At 41.4% G+C, this 19,958-nt stretch overlaps 2 protein-coding genes across 5 annotated transcripts in view; both read left to right on the forward strand.

The window, feature by feature from the left end:
• canx (calnexin) overlaps positions 1-14,715 on the forward strand; it is a 26,715-nt gene extending 12,000 nt beyond the window's left edge. The window contains exons 3-15 of one of the 2 annotated variants that reach the window (XM_030395844.1): positions 616-689; positions 1,668-1,726; positions 1,889-2,030; positions 2,120-2,201; positions 2,366-2,558; positions 3,240-3,429; positions 3,635-3,748; positions 3,841-3,997; positions 5,234-5,449; positions 6,973-7,092; positions 9,257-9,413; positions 9,496-9,584; positions 10,782-14,715. In XM_030395844.1, coding sequence (XP_030251704.1) covers positions 616-689; positions 1,668-1,726; positions 1,889-2,030; positions 2,120-2,201; positions 2,366-2,558; positions 3,240-3,429; positions 3,635-3,748; positions 3,841-3,997; positions 5,234-5,449; positions 6,973-7,092; positions 9,257-9,413; positions 9,496-9,584; positions 10,782-10,841 — 1,653 coding nt within the window. In that variant the 3' untranslated portion in view covers positions 10,842-14,715. The remainder of the gene's footprint in view (positions 1-615; positions 690-1,667; positions 1,727-1,888; positions 2,031-2,119; positions 2,202-2,365; positions 2,559-3,239; positions 3,430-3,634; positions 3,749-3,840; positions 3,998-5,233; positions 5,450-6,972; positions 7,093-9,256; positions 9,414-9,495; positions 9,585-10,781) is intronic. The other variant, XM_030395845.1, reaches the window with a different exon arrangement.
• A 1,585-nt stretch (positions 14,716-16,300) lies between these two features.
• The window catches only part of maml1 (mastermind-like transcriptional coactivator 1), a 60,322-nt gene continuing 56,664 nt past the window's right edge, over positions 16,301-19,958 (forward strand). The window contains exons 1-2 of one of the 3 annotated variants that reach the window (XM_030396726.1): positions 16,301-16,897; positions 17,646-18,162. In XM_030396726.1, the coding sequence (XP_030252586.1) occupies positions 17,821-18,162 (342 nt within the window). In that variant the 5' untranslated portion in view covers positions 16,301-16,897; positions 17,646-17,820. The other 2 variants (XM_030396728.1, XM_030396727.1) reach the window with 2 other exon arrangements.

The following is a 19,958-nucleotide window of genomic DNA, read 5'->3' on the forward strand; positions in this document are numbered from 1 at the left end:
GTTACTCATTAACGGTCCAATCACGAGGTCAATTTGATAAGAACAGTGAGCTGACCTACTACTGATCTATTGACCTGCATTCACACTAGAAGCAAAATAAAACACAACACACTTTTTGAGGTCAAATTAATCTGTTTCAGTTCATCTTCCTGAAACTTTTATATATATCCTAAATCATTTTCTTGATTAAAAGCAGAACTTGATTTGTAATTTTTCTAAAACAAGTACAAAGGGAAAATGGCCAGCAGAAGAACATGAGGGGACTTCTCTCTTCAATACCTTTTTAACTTGAGATTGACTTCATTATTTATATGGTTCTGAAACAGAAGTATTGTCTGTAATATTATAATGAAGCACTGAAGCGCTGCAGAGACATCCTGACCTCCAAATCTGGATCTCCATGATTGATCAGTACAGATGCAGCAAAGCTCACGTCATGTTACTATTTTTCCTTTCAATAAAATAAATAAATAAAAATGCAAAAATGAACACACCCACAAGAATTTCTACTCGTGGGGCAATCATGATACCCTGACAGTGAGGACACATGTCAGGAACAGAATACATGTTCTGTTGTTTTTAATTAACCATTAACACTTTCTTCTTTGTATCCAGGTGACCTACAAAGCTCCAGAGCCAATGGGCGAACATTTCATTGCAGAGTCTTTTGACCGAGGGACACTTGACGGGTGAGCACATTACTCACACATACTCCTTTTCTCATTTCTCAGTTTATACCTCCTTGCCTCCTTTCCTCGCGTATCGGTCCTTCCCAGATGAGATGTGAGTGTAGGAGGAAGAGACACAAGGAGAGAGAAGTCAGGCAAAGAGCATTTAGAGCCGCATTTTAAAGCGATGTCAGTTAAATGACATGTGACACATCTGCATCATCTGTCCGTTGTTTCTCATGATCTCTGTCAGCTTATTACAACCTGGATATTTACTTTTAAATCAGTCTACAATGTGACATAAATAATGCACAAAAAGTGAAGGGAAGAAAGTTTGAGCATTTAAGATAACAAATATAACTTAATATTAAGGGATTTTTTTGAGCTCTGCTTCAACCATATTCTGCCTCGTTTACGTCACGCAAACTTGACAGAGGATACAACTGTGCATCCTCGCTCATAGCTACTCCAGTATGCGTCATCTCTCCTCGAGCAGCATTTTGGGAAATGAAATCCCCTTCACTATGGAGTGTTGAGTCTGATTTCTGGATCACGGGCAAGAGGACTGAGGAGCCAAAAAAAAGGAAATAAGAAGGTTGTTCTCATCCGTTCTCCTCATCAGTCACAGCCCGAGGAGTCTTAATTTGGACTTTCACTTGGAAACTGTTCCAACTTGGGACCACATAAAATGTTGTTCCTTCCGTTATATCAAATATGCTCCTGTCATTTTGGTAGTCAAGTTTCCCATCATGCATTTTGCACTCTTATCATCTTATTCAAATCTTCTCCTCTGTATCATAGCTGCAATAATCCGTTTTGATAAGCGATCAATTTGTAGTAAAGTTTAAAGAAATGTGTTCTTATTTTCTTTCCTCCTCTGTGACCTAAACTGAATATTTTTTGGGTCATTTGAGGACGAAACAATGATCTACATTCTTAAAACACTTTGGGGTCTTTGCTAAGGTGTGTGTAACTAAACTTCCTTTGTGTTTGTTTTAGGTGGGTGGTATCTAGCGCTAAGAAGGAGGATGCTGATGAAGACATCGCAAAGTATGATGGTAGGTACACAACAACGTCAAAACTGTTTGACTGAAGCTGATCAGCTGATATGTCCTAAAATAAACAAACTTGGAGAAACTCCTGATTTGATTCAGGTAGTCATATCACTTTCCTGGTTGTAGTTGTTGTCAGGTCCATGATGATGATGTCGTTCTAAACAGGTAAATGGGCCGTGGAGGAGATGAAGGACAGTAAGCTCCCTGGAGATAAAGGTCTGGTCCTGAAATCTCGAGCCAAACATCACGCCATCTCTGCCCAGCTGCTGCGACCTTTCACCTTCGACACAAAGCCCCTGATCATCCAGTGAGAACACCGTTCCCTCTCATGTCACCTCTCCTCGCTTGTGGTCTAACGGACTCGTTCATCACTCTCCTGTCTTGTTCTGTGTTCAGGTACGAGGTGAACTTCCAATTAGGTATCGACTGTGGTGGCGCCTACGTCAAGCTGCTGACTCAGACTCCTGATCTCGACCTGGTTAGTCTGACTCATCACACACAAACGCATCTAAAACATCAGAATATGTTCTGAAATTCATTGAGTCCAGGTTGTCAGTGTGTTTTTCTGTAAATTCTTGTGTTAACTCTGTGTTGCTGCCATTCCTGGCAAGGTCTCCCTAAACTGTATGTGCGTTTGCTCAGGACCAGTTTGTAGATAAAACTCCGTACACCATCATGTTTGGACCGGACAAATGTGGAGAGGATTACAAACTGCACTTCATCTTCAGACACAAAAACCCTAAAACTGGAGAGTACGAAGAGAAACATGCCAAGAAACCCGATGCTGACCTGAGGACTTACTACACTGACAAGAAGACACACCTGTACACACTGGGTAAGACACACACATACACACACATACACACACTAGCCCCATTCACGCTGGCTTTTGGGTGCAGCTTTAATACGCCAATTCCCGTCTACGTCTCAGTGTGAATCTCTCAGAGGCGTCGAGGGGTGAAATTTCTTTTCCTTCACTCAACTTAATACAGAGAAATTTCCCACAAAGCAACGTTACGTGACCAAACAAAAGTAACGCAGTAACTGTAACTGTTTTTGGCAACTTATATGAGGAAAAAAATACCGCTGATATACGTGGAGAAGCGTCTGTCCTCCCGACTCTTCGTCTGCCCGAAAAGTGAAAATAAATAAATCAACGCGACGGTCAGCACTCCCGACCGAGACTTCAGTGAACTTTCCCCCAGAAATCAGCCTCCATCCCGTGAGTGAGGGAGTTAGATTGACTGGGAGACACCAGGGAAATGCCTTAATAAAACACCAACATCATCATCATGGCGTCACCGTCACGCCTCTTTAGGAGCCGCAGCGCCGGCTTTCTGTGCAAATTCACGGCGGTTCATTTTTAAGGCAGAGATGCTGTGTGTGAATCACCAATGGCGGAGAATTGGCGAACCGCAGCTGTGGCTTTATGCATCTTCTCCTGTGTGAATGGGGCTACTGAGTGAGACATGAATGACAGATCATGTGTAAAGGTTGTATCTGTGTCGCCCCCCAGTGGTGAACCCTGACAACACGTTTGAGGTGCTGGTGGATCAGACAGTGGTGAACAGCGGCAGTCTGCTGACGGACATGACGCCCCCTGTAAACCCCCCCGCTGAGATCGAAGACCCCGACGACCAGAAGCCCGAGGACTGGGATGAAAGGCCCAAGATCCAGGACCCCTCCGCCACCAAGCCCGAAGACTGGTCAGTACACATGACAGTTCATTCTGGATATTTACAAACTAAACATTCACTAGCTTACTACATGATGATCATGTGTGCTTCTTTCTACATGAGACACAATTTTTTTTTTTTCGTGGAAGTACTTGATGAAGTTAATGAATTTCAAATGAAGAACAGAATATTTCAGAATATAATAGCAGTCGTTAACATTTCTGTCTGTTTTCAGGGACGAGGACGCTCCCGCTCAGATTCCAGATGAAGACGCAGCGAAACCCGAGGGTTGGCTAGATGACGAGCCCGAGTATATCGGAGACCCAGACGCCCTCAAACCTGAAGACTGGTGAGTTAGATCATCACATCAGACAGAGCTCACTGATTGGCTGACAACCCCATTTGTCACATAACTATCTGTGTGTACTTCCTGTCCATCAGGGATGAGGACATGGACGGAGAGTGGGAGGCTCCTCAGGTCCCTAACCCCGCCTGCGAGACTGCCCCTGGCTGTGGCACCTGGAAACGACCAATGATTGACAACCCCAACTACAAGGGCAAGTGGAAGCCCCCCATGATTGACAACCCCAATTACCAGGTGAGCTTTAACCCCGCCCATATTTAGACGCTCAGATTATGACTAGGGATGTCCCGATCAGGTTTTTTTTTTTTTTACACCGATCTGAGTCCTTTTTGATATTTTGTAAATGCCGATACCGAGTCCTGATCCAATACTTAGCCTTAACTAATATTTTCCTGGATAACACAGCTATCTGCATCCAAGCTGTTCCTTCATAGGTTTTTTATTTTTTATTTTGTTGAAACAAAGTATATACTTTCATGTGGCTTGACGTGTTGCTTGTCTATTTCACACACATTCAGCATCTCCTTGATTGGCTCTTTTACATGCTTTGTTGTATGAGACCCGCGAAACTAGTGTGCAGCGTCCGCTCCTGCTGCCCCAGCCGGCCCCCCAATGCACACACCTGCCGCCTACAGCCGTGTGAGAGGACAGAGAGCCGGCGCTGCTGCAGGGGAGCTGCAGACTGCGATGACTCTGAGCAGCAGGAGAATTACAATATAATATATTTCTCGCCTTTCCCCTGATGATCTGAATAAGTCGCTAAATTTGTTGCTAGTCGCTTTTTAGAAATAAAGTCACTAAAAGGGTCTGAAAAGTCGCTAAACTAGCTAGAAAGTCGCCAAGTTGTGTGTGCGTCTCAGTCTCCGTCTCCCTCACTCCCGCCCTCGCATGTTTCTTATTGGTTGTGCTTCGGCTGTCGATCCACAGCAAGCATGAAATAAAGTTTGTGGTTGGCTGGCCTTAGCGGTGCATTCAAGGGCAATCGTAAAAATGATGTTTGTTGTGACTGCCAGAGCTGTACATGCAGGGCGAGCGGGGTGATCTATATCGTTTTATATCGTTGCTTTTTCGATATGAATATCTTGAATGTTCAAATCTAGATGTAGATACGATAACGATATATTGTTCAGCCCTACCCCTCGTGAAACGGTCATATTGCAGATGTTACATGTTGCCGTTGGACTGCTTTTGCTTTCTAATTTAAAATATTTTCACACTGCAGACATTTTATCCACAGGTTTGCCAGAGTAACGTTACATGCGGGTCTGAGTTCTGTCACAAATTGTGTTCTGAAAAAAAAATTGGACTTGGGTTCACATTAAAAATTGTCCATTCTGATCATTGGGAAAATGTCCATATCGGCCCTGATCCCGATTCTGCAGATTGGATCAGGACATCCCTAATTATGACCTTTTTACAAAAGAGAAGAAAAGACTGCAAACACAACTAAACGCAAGTTTGTGTTGTCAGGGCGTCTGGAAGCCGAGGAAGATCGCCAACCCGGCATTCTTCGAGGATCTGCAGCCATTCAAGATGACTCCCTTCAGCGCCCTGGGGCTCGAGCTCTGGTCCATGACCTCCGACATCTTCTTCGACAACTTCTTCATCACCGACGACCGCAACACGGCTGAGCGTTGGGCCAACGACGGCTGGGGGCTGAAAAAGGCTGCAGAAGGTGCCGCTGAGGTGAGTGAAGGGAGGGTCGATTTGAAGAGGGAAGTGTTTGAGTGTAGATGTGAAGTTCTGTCTGAAGAGACTTTTAGAAAAAGTTTTCGACATAGCATCAGAAGGTACCAAAGAGGAACAGAGAAGATGAAAGTTTTATCTTTGTTTTCATGATATACATCAGGATTTCGCAATAAAATACAGCTGTCACTTCTCCGTGCTACACACACAGAAAATAGAATTTTTTTTTTTCTTTTTATTTATATCACAAACTTCATATATTCCACAGTTTAGTAAATAAACATCTCTACATTATTTTATTTAGCTCTGCATATGAAATTGGTGGATAAGACCAAAGACCCAAGAATACAAAAAACAAAAGAATTTAACAATAAAAGGCACTAGTGAAGAGGTACTATTCTGATACTGTAAATTAGAATTAAATAAGGCAATAGGCAACAACATTTAATAAAGTATTTCAAGTTACATTAAAGGAAGAAATAAAGAAAAACGTAGTCACTGCTTTGAATCCTGGTGTGGAAATTAATTGCATTTTAAATTCTCTAGAAACGCTTCCAACAATCATATAACTTTGACCAAGAACAATAGATTATAACAGTTGAGTCACTTTTTATTAAAGCGTTTTGACCAAATAAAATAACAAAAACAAATTTGGAAAAACTATTATTTAACAACAAAGAAATACTCTATAAATTAGAAAATGGTACTATTCAAATAATTTCTAAAAGATGAAGCAATAAAATGTGCATTGGGAGAACAAAGTGATACAAATCACATTAGAAATGAAAAACTAAATGGAACAACTTTACCAACACGAAAATTTACTGTAGATGAGTCACAAACGTCTGGTATCACATTCTAATAATAATTTTAAAATTGGATGAGAATGAAAGAAAAAATTGTATTTGAATCGTAATGTAAATATATAAAAAAGTTTAATTTGAATTTAAACTCCTCAGATTGGAGATTAAGGATCATTAGACACATTGACACAATGTGAATAACTTTGATGTAAAGAAACATCTGCTTGTCAGATTCACAAAGAAACACATTAATATGATGGCAGCAAATAAAGTTTATTCTGTTTAAATATTTCAGGCCCAGTTTACCTTCAGATACTTTAAATTTCAAGATTGTTTTTTATAACTTGAAATGTGACTTTGAACATGAGTGATGATGAAATCGTCAGGAGGAAGCGGCGTCTCTCAGTGTGAGACACAAATAGATGTTGTGAAGATTAATAACAGTCTCCTCAATAACCATCACAGACTGACGGGTCACTGTTACAGGTTTCATCCAGACAGATGCTGCGTTCCCGGACACATTAGTACTGCTACATAATCATAATTCACCAGGACAACATTTAATTACCGTTTTACTGTTTTTTAACTGTTTTACTCGTCACATTAAGTGTTTCTCAGCCTGTGTATGAAATGTCAGGAGCTCTGGATGTTTACCAGGCAGGGAGCATTTCTGATCAACGACATGTGGTGTACTCATTGATGATGTTTGTGCGTTTGCAGCCCAGTCTGGCCACTCAGATGTTGAACGCTGCAGAGGAGCGTCCATGGCTTTGGGTCGTCTATGTCCTCACTGTGGCTCTACCGCTCGTCCTCATCATCGTTTTCTGCTGCACTGGAAAGGTAACACACACACACACACACACACACAGGGACACAGACACGTACTCAAGCACTCAGACACACACACACAGTAGGGCTGAACGATATATCGTTATCGTATCTATATCTAGATATGAACATTCAAGATATTCATATCAGGGTTCGTACGGGTGCTTGAAATCTTTGAAAGTACTTGAATTTCAATGTTGTGTTTTCAAGGTCTGAAAAGTGCTTGGATTTTAGTTTAAGTGCTTGAAAGTGCTTGACATTATAACTCTGTGTCTTTCACAAATTGGGATCAGACTGGATAATTAGTTTCTGAAGTTTTTTTATTATGAAACATAATTTTAGATGTTTACAGCATAATACAATGTACATAATTGTGATAAAAAGTGAAGACAAGATAATGAGTTTATATATTCCTGTAGATACGTATTTTACCCCAGCAATAAGGTGCTGGAAAATCTTTAAAATGACCCTTAAAAGTGCTTGAAAAGTGCTTGAATTTGACCTTGAAAAATGAGTACGAACCTTGTCATATCGAAAAAGCAACGATATAGATCACCCCGCTCGCCCTGCATGTACAGCTCTGGCAGTCACAACAAACATCATTTTTACAATTGCCCTTGAATGCACCGCTAAGGCCAGCCAACCACAAACCTTATTTCATGCTTGCTGTGGATCGACAGCCGAAGCACAACCAATGACAAACATACGAGGGCGGGAGTGAGGGAGATGGAGACTGAGACGCACACACAACTTGGCGACTTTTCAGACCCTCTTAGTGACTTTATTTCTAAAAAGCGATTAGCAACAAATTTAGCGACTTATTCAGATCATCAGGGGAAAGGCGAGAAATATATTATATTGTAATTCTCCTGCTGCTCAGAGTCATCGCAGTCTGCGGCTCCCCAGCAGCAGTACCGGCTCTCTGTCCTCTCACACGGCTGTAGGCGGCAGGTGTGTGCGTTGGGGGGCTGGCTGGGGCAGCAGGAGCGGACACTGCGGCTGCTCGCTCTGTGGATTTGAGACCGTATAGCTGCCGTCTACTCTGTTTTGATCCGTTAATTCACTGACTTCTTAGTCTTTCTAAATTCCACTGGTACTTTACCAGTGATAACCTGAAGCTGCTGAGTCTCGATCTTCACTCTCACTCTTTCTCTCCAGATTAGGATGTCATCGTTCATCTTGTAAAAATGCACATAGTTCGTTTGTTCTTCTCCCTCCCTTTACCAAATAATCACAAACTCACTACAGAGACAAATATAAATGAAGTAACAACAGTAAAGATTTCTCTATCAACCATTTGTATATGGCTTAAAATAATCTCTTAATTTTTCTGAAAAATGCTTGGTTTTCACCGAACCCGTAGTCATGTCGTATCGTGATATCTGGCATGAATATCGAGATATGAAATTTTGTCCATATCGTTCAGCCCTAACACACACACAGACGGACACACACACACAGACGGACACACACACACACACACACACACACACACACACACACACACACACACACACACACACACAGGGACACACACACACACAGGGACGCGGACACACTCACACGGACACACACAGAGGGACACGGACACACACAGACTTGTGTTAGCTGGATAAATGGATCTTTGAGGGAAATTCAGTGATGAGGCTTAAGGACTCCTCAGGAATCCTTCACAAGAAAGGAGTCCTGAATGTCTCCCTGACGTGAACTCTCCTGCAGCCTTTTCTGAGAGCTGATGTCCCAGTGTGTGTGACTGTCCACAGAGGTCTTCAGGATCAGCTCAGGGTCAGTTGAGTCTCAACACCTTACAGGAAGACTTAAAGGAAGCCGGACGCCGGTCCACCGTCTCCTCAGGCCTGGTGACTGACCCTGCTGTTAGCTGTTAGCTTCGTGTCTAATGTGTTTGTTTCTCTGTGCTGCTGATAGTGAGCATTCTGTTTATTCTGTGGTGCTGTAGCATAAACAGCAGTGTGTGTGTTGTGTGTGTGTGTTCACTTGTAAAACGTCATCAGTCACCAGCAACAGCCATAGCACGACGATAAGATGGAACTGTTTTTGTGCAACCAAATTATTTTTCAGATTTTTTTTGTGTAGATGAAGCTAAAAATGTGACATTGAAATGGTTCTGAATCTGCATCTGAAGTCTAACTGAACTGTTCTGCTGTCTGTTGTGCAGAAGAAGACTCCAGCGACAACTGCAGCAGAGTACAAGAAGACAGATGAAGCTCAGCCCGACGTGAAGGAGGAAGAAGAAGAAGAGGAGGGGGAGGAGGAAGAGGAAGAGAAGGCTGAAGAGGCAGAGAAGGCTGAAGAGGCAGAGAAGAGCAGTCCAGGTTACTACAACCTCTTCAGAAAACTGTTATTCTGTCTGATGTCTTTGCTGTCTGCCACTGACTTGACAAACTTTTCTCTCAGCTACAGAAGAGAAGAGTGATGGAGAGGAAAATCCTGAAGAGGAAGAGGATGCAGAGAAGGAAGACGAGAAGGAGGCGACAGCTGACGAGGTGAGACAGGGTATTGTTTTCCTGTGTTGGTGTGATTTGAGTGTAACGCAGCGTTCAGGAGAGTTTATTTGTCTTTAGAAGAAAAAGACAAAGGAAAACAGGAGTGATGAGGACAGATTTTAGATGTTATTTTTCTGAAAGCTTTGTGGTAAAAAAAAAAACTGAGTTATTTTTAGGACAGTGTTACAGGCAGCTTGTTCATTTAAGTCTGGGTGATCTGGTTAAAACTGCTTGATATCAGTAACATTTTTATGTCCATAACAATGTGCCAAGTTTCAGAAGAATTGGATGGAATCAAACGGATGTTCAGAATCATGAGATAAAAAAAACAACTAATCATCGGTCACAAACATCAGTCGCTTATTTTAATTCAATCTTAATTTGAAGTATTTATTTGTTTAACAAAATAAGAAGGGGAACAAAGTGAATACAAGTTGCACTAAATATGAAAAACTAAATTAAAGTTGCTCAGTTGATTCCTGGACTGGACATTTATTTATCTGGTGAAGCTTTTGATGAAATAAGTTTTTATTTTTTTAAAAAAGCTTTTACCATCAAAAAAATCTACTGTTGATAAATGACCTTTATGAAAATCACAAATTTCATCTTGACAATAGATTTTATAAAATCATATCAAAGCTTATTTGACAAATTAATTACACTAATCATGTCACATATTAAAACACGTCTGAGAAAATACATTGATTTTTAATATAACATGGTGAAAATGTAAGAAAAAAAAATAGAAATTACATTCAAATGTATTTTTATAAATAAATTAAACAAATGGATAGAACAATATGATTGTTGAAGATCCACACTGAATGTATCTTCAATGTAAATGATTTTGTAGGCTTGTACAGTCAACGTTGTGTTGTAACAATTTAAACGTAACTAATTACAATATAATAATTTTTTAGGTAAACAAATATGTTTTAAGATGGATGATGATGATGATGATGATGATGATAAATGTTATTATAAGAAAGAATTCTGCATAAAGTTTACTCTAATGTGCAAGTGTGTGAGAGTGAGGAAGGAAGTTGGAAAACGAGACTAAACATACTGTGAATAATGTCTGTGAACATTTCAAGAAACAAGCGGTAAGTACTTTTGTGAATGAGGTTTTGGTTGGGAGCACTGTGTCCTCTTCGTTTGGATTAATACATGACAATTTCTGTCTTGTTTCCTCTGTAGAAGTTGGAGGATGATGTTCTGCGGAGATCTCCCAGGAACAGGAAAGTCAGAAGGGACTGATATCTCTGAATCCACAGCCCTGACCTCAACATCCCTATCCTGACCCCCACCCTAAAATACCCCCTGCCCCCTTCCTCCTCTGCTCCGAGGTGATTAAGCCTGAATGGAACCCGTTTGAAGCAGTGAACCCAACAGGAAACTAATCAAGACCTCCAATATGGACGGATGATGATGATGATGATGATGATTCCAGTATGAACAGGACTGAGTTAGCGTGATTTAAAGGATTTTTGTTTATGAAAGAGATTTAACTGAGATTAACTAAAACTTCCTTCGTCATTCCTTAACAACACCTGAGCAGACTCGAACCTGCGGGATCAACGTGTCCCGTCCGTCCGAAGCACCGCCCAGTGCTCACCGCCCAGCGCCAACCAGAGCTAGCAAGTGCCCTGCCCTACCAACAGCTAATTAGCTCTCATCAACTTTCTAATCAGTCTCCTGACAGATGGATGTTTGGCTATCACCACCCAATCTTAAGAAGTCTACCATGATCCTGCTTGGGCTAATAACAAGCTACTACTGCTAAGAGTAGTTAGGATTAGCCTACACATAACCAGAGAATTCCCCTACCATGAGACTTGCTGAGTAGCCCACCACCGGGCTGCTAATGAGGCTACCAACAGTCAGGATAAGCATACAAAGGGTCAAGAACATGAATACAAAAATCTTGCTAATTAGCCTGGATGAGTAGATAATTTAGCTTTCATAGTTAGCAATCCGTAGTAGCCATCTTCCTGCTGAAGCCACCCTCAGTCTTCTTAATAGCTCACTGCCAGGGTGCTAATTAGGTTAACAGTAGTCAGACTTATTCAACAAACTGTCGGAGGAACCACCAACCAATAGTCTTACTAATAAGTTTAACAGCAAGCTGCTGATTAACCTGCAGATATTGTGACTAACTTCCCACCAACTGTCAAATTGTTTGCTAGGCTAGCAACTAGCTTGTTAGTCACATTCACCTGCTAACAGTTGGATCACAAGGCTTCTGTGCACCTGGAGTGGTCAGAGAAGTAACTGACCAAAAGTGTTGCTAGTTGGTCTTCTGGCCTGCTAATTGGCTCATCATGCCTAATTGCACTACAATATAAAGTAGCCTACTATCATCCTGCATGGACAAACAGCAGGCTGCTTAAAGCTGCAACTAATGTAACTTCCAAACTAATTAGCCTGCTAAAAGCTAATTCACCTACTAATAGTTGGCATGTTAGCCTTTCTAGATTTGACATATGAGCTAGCTGGCATCTTAAAGTCACCCACAACTTAGCAACATGCTAATATTTGAAAAATGCTAACAGGAACACTCCAACGGACACAACTTTTACTTTTGCATTTCTTATTTCTTGTCATTTAGTTGTTCTAAAGCTGTTTGCTCTGTTGCTGAGGGCTTAGGTCATGTTTTGTCCCCTGAACGAGTCTCCTCGGTATTCCAACGGTTTTATTGTCCTGATGGCAGCAGGGAAAGGTCAGAGGTCACCCTGCTCAGAACCACAGAGCCTGAAATGGTTGGAGAGAAGGTGTCAGAGCTGGTAAAGGTGAGTGTCATGTAATGTTACGTGGCACTGAGGTGGATGCTGTAGCACCAGCTCTGCTCACTCGGCTTTCTCAGAAGTGTTGAGTCAACGTGATGATGGTTACAGGCAGCAGCAGAGCTTCTGACTACAGAAACCTGTTTTTCTTTCTTTTTTCTTTTTGAGATTTCAGTCCAAACAAACATTCCAGCAGCTTGTATAACTGCTTACTTCTATCCGTCCAATCAGACTATATTTTCAGAATCTTTGTCCCTGGGTTTAGCCTCAAAAGCAGGTTAAAAATCACCATGTCAGCAGGTGGATAGACATCCAGTCCCTCTTTTATCAACCCCATATGAAAAGAAAAAGGCACTAAGGGAAAAACTCAGGCGCTTACTCTCACCTGTCCACCTGCGGCACCACAACACCTTCACCAATCACCGACGCTCTCCTGCATGGATCCCAAAGCCATGTTGGAGTTTAGCCCCATGTTTAAAAGAGACGGCACTTGAGCGTGAAACTTGATTTATATCCTTTTGACAAAATAATCTCCACTCATGTTTCACTTACCAGCTTTCCTTTTAAAGCATGCTCTCCACCCGCAATAGACTTTGGGTCATGTGACAACAGCTGAACAAACTCCAGAAAAGTCTCGTAAATGAACGTTGAGTTGAGACCAAACAAACTTTCAGTTCAGACATTTAATGTTTTAACCTTCAGCATTCTCAACATATCAAACCCAACTTTGATTCTGTTTGTTACCGGATTTTATTCTGCAATAGTTTTTTTAGGCATTAATTGGCAGTTAGTCAGTTAGTGTCAGAGTAAACACTTTGGTTTGTTTTAATGACACCTGGTGTTAACAAAACTACTGACAGAGCTACCATCTTAAGGAATATACCTTAAAGGTCCTGTATATACGAATTATACACCTGCTCAATTAATCAGGAACTACTAACTGCTGCTAACTGTAGCTGCCGTTAGCTCAGGACTGGGAGCTCGGGGCTAGCCCGTCAGCATGCTACACATGTTTTTGCTTTGAATGTTTTCAACTAAAAATCTTACATATTGCTCCTTTTTAAAGTAGCTTTGTCATCAGAAATGGCTTCCAGTCAACCTAAAAACTTGAAAGTTGTAGGGAAGACAAAACTCACAAAAATAATGGTGCTTTCTTTCTGTCCAAACACTTAAATCCTGAGCAAAATATTCCAACAACCAGATTTTTGTTTGTGACTTTCTGACCTTTCCCTCTCATTGCACCATCAGGACATAATATCCAGTTTTCTCTCCACTGGTGGTGAAATTCTCACAAGGATTTCATGAATTAACCCCATGAATTTTTCCTGTAAAGATGCCAACTTATTAGTTCTGTGTTCTAATTTACCAATCATGTTATCAGCTAAAAGGGTTATGAGGAAACTAGATGAAGACGTGCCGTAAAGATGCCGTGACTTCTACTTCGATGTGACTGTTGGAGCGTGTACAGTTCAGATAGCTCTGAAATAAAACTGTTGTTGTGAATCTGAACGTGTGAAGAAGACAAACATTCGTCCCGTCTTGTGTCCATGAGGTGACTGTCGATGTGTCTGTTCTGTCCGTGTTTCTGTGTTCGAGATGGTTAAACGACTAAACTTCTTCTGTCAGACGTCTGTTTTCTGTCCATTTAATTCAGGATTCCCACCAATCATGAGCAAGCTTTTGGCAGGCAGTTGACTAGTAAATGGTGGGCAGGTGTAAAGCCAGAGCTGATGATGTGTTTGTATCTGGCTGTTGTAAGATCAGATTTTGGGCCTTGCTTCCATGTCAGGTGACCTTTAACCTTCTTTTTCCCTCTCCCTTTTGAGTAAACATGAGCTAGTTAGGTTTTGGCTGTAAGCTCTGCTACTTGTAGTCTTTATTTTCTCCTGTGTCGTCTCTAAATTTAAAGTGTCAGTTTTTGATGCTTTAGGACAAATCGCCTCCAGCAGCAGCGTGACATTCCCGCCAAGAATGTACGTTTCAGCCACTCTCTTCATCATCCCCCTCCTGTTCTTTTAGCCTCAGATTCTTTTTCTTTCCTCCGGTCACGTCCGGCTGAAGCTGCCTAGCTAACAGACTAGACTGAACACTGTATCTGCTGGTGAAACTTTACATGACTCTGTAACTCTGTACTTTTTATTTTATTGAAAATGTGTTTGAACTAAACTAAACTGTTGGCCCAGCCTGTTTCTGATGTACACACTCTGTAGAGAGATGGACCTGCTGACACACCACAGGAAGGTCCAGCTTTGAATAGAAATACTGTGATGATGGAGCCTGACGTGTGTGTGTGTGTGTGGACAAGCAGTCAACATTTGTTTTGATGAATAAAAAAGGCCAAATGGAAACTGAGCGACTGTTTTTAATGTACTCGGGTTCACTGTTTTTAAAGTTAACTGCAGTTGATGTTTATCTTAATCACTGACTTTATGTTCTTAAGTTAGGTCAGACATTTAGACTTATATTATAAATTGTGTTTTTAAAGGGTGTTTTGAAAAAGACAGTGGTTTAAGTACCCTGTTAAAATACTATTCGACCAGAAGAAATGGTATTTCAAGCAAAGTTTACTTAAGCTATGAAAGGAAACACTTGCTGGGCTGAATGGTCCTTTTTGGAGATATTGTAAATGAACACAGTAAAACAGTATAAACTGTGTTGTCCTTGAAGGTCAGTTTGTTTATTCAGTCGTGAAAACAAAGAGTTTGATTGATTTTTTTCTGACTAAACAAACTAAATAATCAACCAATGTTGATCCTTCTCTGCTCATTAACATTTCTTAAACAAAACTATGGACTGCTCCTTTATGAGAAAAGACAATGGTTTAAGTAATCAGATATTTAGATGTTTCAGTGACATAAAAATACTCTTTTACAGGAAATTAACTAATCAGCAAGATTTAGTAAATATTTGTTTGGCGTCATGAACATATGTATCGTATTATTGGAATATTGATCATGTTTTAACAGATAAGCAACATTTTAATGTTATTCTTGATCATATTATCTGAGAACTCAGCTGATCATTTTGTTTACACACATTAATCACCATATAGCTGTGTTGAGTTTCTCTACAGTACAGCTGCAGATATCTATATCTCATATCTGGCAGAAGAAAGGTTCCCATGGTATGTCTGAATTAAAGGAGCATTATGTAGTTTTGTTGGAGAAATGTTAATGAGCAGAGAAAGATTGTCATTGACTGTTTTTTCATGACAGAATAAACTGAACAAAATGTATACAGTTTTACTTTGTTTATTTGTTTATATACCACCTTTCTACATTCCAACAGTGTCCTGGAACCTTATTTTCCTCTGAGAACAGCTTGATAAATACAAACTTCTGAGTTTGTATTATTACCTCATTAATGTTGTATATATTAAAATTCTGAGTTTGAATTTCGTCTCCAAAACTACAAAGTGCAGCTTTGATAAGTATTTTTTATAATGGCTCATATCAATTTGTTCTGGTGCCATTATTTGAGAAATCCCTCTATCAAACTGAAACAAACTTTTGATGCCATAATTCAAATCTCGTCAGAAATTTCACTGGAAAATTTATCTCATAGTTCTGACTTTTAATGGTTTCATTTTGACTTTGTATTCTAGAAAGGGTGGGGCTGCTTCAAAAATACCTTGGCAAAGCAATTTTGGTATTTTAAAAAGGTAATAATTTTGCCCCCATACATCAGTTTTGATTCCAAATGAGCATTTGAACTTTTCTACCTTCTCATTTCTTTCCCACATTTTGATATGGGTAGAAAGCCTGAGTAATCATGTTGAAACTTTTCAGAAAAAGCAATCAAAGAAAGGATAACATGGAAAAACAAAAGAACAGAACTACTGGAGCAGAAGCTAACCCGGAAGTGGGCGGGACTTTATACTACTGGGTTCCCACCTCCATCATGATTGACGGCACAAATTCTCTTCTGATCACCAGATCTTTATTTCATTCTGATCAGTTATTTATCACAGGCTCTTTGTTTTATTTTTCATCAGTTACTCGTGACTTCTCACTGATTTCTCATGATTCCCCGCTGAACATGGCACTTGCTGGGTTAGTAAAATGGCCGCTCTCTATTGGCTGTTTCTACTGTCAGTCACCAGTGAGGCGGGAGCAGGAACATTCCTCCTGTCGCTGATGGAAAAAAAAGAGAAAGTTTCCAAGATGGCGGCGTGGACCTGCCTGTCCGCTGGAAAACAATAGAAACAGCATAGAGGGACAGAGTTAGCCCGATCTAACTGACGAATCCGCTGCCCGCTCTTTAAACCTTACTCATCCCAAGTCGGGCTCGGTCAAGGAGAGGGTTATCTGGCCGGCACCTCGGCAGAAGCAAATTACAAGTATGATGCTTTATTTAAATGTTTCAGGCTAGCCACCAAAGCTAGGTTGCAAGCCAGCTAGTCGAGCTCTCGTTAGCCTGTCTACCCAAAACATAGCGCTAGCAACTAGCGGCTAACGGCTGCAAGGAGGCGGAGGATCAGCTGTTTGCTAGACAGATGCTGTAGGAAGAGCGGACAGCAACACTTTAACAGTAAGTGATTTTAAAACCTTACTCTGCTTAAATTATCTAGAAAGTCTTGTCGTTTGTTTTGTGCCGTATGAAGCTGTAGTGTTAGATAAATTAACGAGTTCATTAACTGAGTAATTGCTGCCAAGTTTGAAGAAGGCAAGTTGTTAGCCAGCGCTAGCCTGTTAGCTCTTGTCCCGCTAACCAAGCTAACTACTAATACTTGAGCAAAATAAAGTTTCAGACAAGTTGCAGACCCGTTATGATGCCCACATTCACTGTAACGTTAGCGTTTACAAATAAATGGAGGTGAAGTGAAAAGCTAACGGAAGCCAGCTACAAAAGAACCTAATTTTAATGGTAGCTCAGATAATTTTATAAGGAATTTTCGACGCTCCAACTTTGATTTTGAGTGGAGGAATGTGCTAACTTAACTTAGCTCAACCGGAGTGAGTTTGATAGCGAGAGAGCAGCACACTGTTCTCTGATTGAAGTGGAAGTGTAGAGTGAATTATTATTTAAAGGGTTTGTTCAGAAAGTAGTGGGCTGGTTTGTTCTCAGACAACAGGGATAAATGAGAGGTTTGTGTTTTTGGGCTTAAACTGAGGCGGAATGTGGCTCTAAGCAAGACTCCAGCAGCTCTGCTTTACACAGCAACTTAAATGAGCTGGTGTATACGATGAGGTTCATAGTACACACTCGGGTTTAAACGGGTAAATTCAGGAGGCTGGATGGTATTGCACCCAAAAACCTTAATTTTCCTCTTCGGCAGTGAGTGCCGCTGTGACTGAAGGCCATTAGCAAGACAAAGGTCGCCTCCATGGAGCCAGCACAGGAGTCTTTGTAAAGGGCAAGGGGGGGTGTATAGACGCCCAGAGTGAAAAAGTGCCAAATTCAGCATTTTATGGACGAAACCTGAGCCGGGAGTTTACTACAAGTCTTTATTGATGATGGCGGATTTTGTTACACCGCGACACAGCGCGGTGATGGAGAGGCTCCGCCGGAGGATCGAGCTCTTCCGGCAGCATCACAACAGCTGCGAGAGCCGCTACGAGAACGCGACGCTGGAGCGACTGGAGCTGGAGAGGCAGCAGACCTTCGCCCTGCACCAGCGCTGCCTGCAGGCCAAAGCCAAGCGGTCCAACAAGCACCGGCAGCCCCAGCCCAGCGGAGACCAGTCCGGCCAGAGAGCGCCGGGCAGCGGCGGCGGCGGCGGCAGCGGCAGCGGGGAGCACGGGGAGAGCGGAGGGACGGCGGCGGAGCAGAGCCGCAACAGCACCCTGATAGCGGTGAGTGAGCACTGGACACAGGCTGACACAAACTAGCGGCAGACTGCTGGAGGGGCTGCACGCAGCGGTCAGATATCAGATATTTGGCATTTACAGACTGGATCCAGACTGAATTAACAGCTGTACAAATCACAGCACAGGGCAATCACAAAGTGTGTATGCTGATGGTGATGGTGCTGCAGATAGATTGTGTGATGTGCTATAAGTAGCAGGACATTAGTGGAGGGTACTGGGGACCAATCCATCCTAATTTAACTTGTGCAATAACACCAGCAAAATGTGCTGTGTCCAACCAGACTTCGACTGGTTTACACTGGTTGTTGAATGTAGTCTCTTGAACGTCTCTGGTTGTTTATTTAGTAGTTGCACTCACAAATATTACTGCATGTTAGAAACGTGTCTGCAGCACACTCGAAGACAGCAAGAGCTGCAGTGATTGATCAGTTGTCAACTCTTCAATTAGTGCACAGGTTTAGACCATGACAGCACAGGGTTAGCTGGTTAGCATGTTAACGTCAGTTGATATTGTTAGAACTGTCATTCTGTTGATAATTCGATTTTTAAAAAGGTTCTCAACCAATTTTTACTTATTGCAACTTTTAATATAATCACTGTATTAGTTTAGTGTGTCCAGCTGAGGCTGATGTGAATGTCATTCATTCTGCAGGGGCTGTTGTATTCTAGGTGTAAGTTTGAGCTGGAGGTACTGAATTGGCAACTGAGTGTATTAGGTGTATTTTCTTCATCTCATTCAGCCATGTGTTGTCGATTATTTGCTTTTGTTGTTGGCTTGAAGCAAAATCAGTAGATAATGATGGTATGTTCAGCCTTAGGTTGATTAAACATTAACCAACATGTTTATTTGATACATGAGTGTGAAGCACCACCACAGATAGACTGTTAATCAAAGCAAAATGTAGGCTTTATTGATAAGACTGATATCTAATCTGATATCTAAACTGTCTGTGCTGTTAAAATAAGAAAATTAAATGTTGTCACTGTTTGTTACTATGATTTTTTAAAAATTATTTTAATAAACAGAACAGAAAACAGCAGTTAGTATTCAGACACATGACCTAATGATTACCTCTGAAACTGATAAACATGTTGTGATGTCTGAAGTCTGACCCACAGTGTTACAGAGTGGAGAGATGCTGTAAACGTCAGATATTTAACAGATCTTATTTGTCTGCTGTCTGAAGTGTTTCACTGAGCTCAGACAGCTCCCGTGTCTGTTAATCAGAGCTGATCACACTGATTGATCAGTGATGTGCTGAAGCTGCTGATCAGGGAAGCCTTTTTCACTCAGTTAAAACCACTGCTGTCTCTCTGTGTGTGTGATTGACAGAGGAAGTGTTGTGTGTCTGTCTGGTCATGTGTCTTGTGTGTTTCCCTTCAGCCCTGCTTGTGGTCCTGGTTGTGGTTCTGTAACAGACACAAACTGGTTTGGTTCAAACCTTTCATCCTGCTGAAGTGTTCATGAGTAGGGATGTCCCGATCCGATCTGTAGGATCGGGGTCGGAGCCGATCTGGGCATTTTTCCGCTGATCGGAATCGGCAATTTTGAACGTGGACCCAAGCCCGATTTTTTTATTATTATTTTTTAAAAAAACATCGGAGCACAATTTGTGGCAGAACGCAGACGCGCGCGTGGTGTTACTCTGGCAAACCTGTGAATAAAGTGTCTGCAATGTGGAAATAACGTTAATAAGAAAGCGAAAGCAGTCCAACGGCAACATGGAACATCTGCTATATGGCCGTTTCGCGGAGCTGCATTTTACTACTCATTTGATACA

Source organism: Sparus aurata, chromosome 18 (genome assembly GCF_900880675.1).
Source record: "Sparus aurata chromosome 18, fSpaAur1.1, whole genome shotgun sequence".
NCBI classification, from domain to species: domain Eukaryota; kingdom Metazoa; phylum Chordata; class Actinopteri; order Spariformes; family Sparidae; genus Sparus; species Sparus aurata.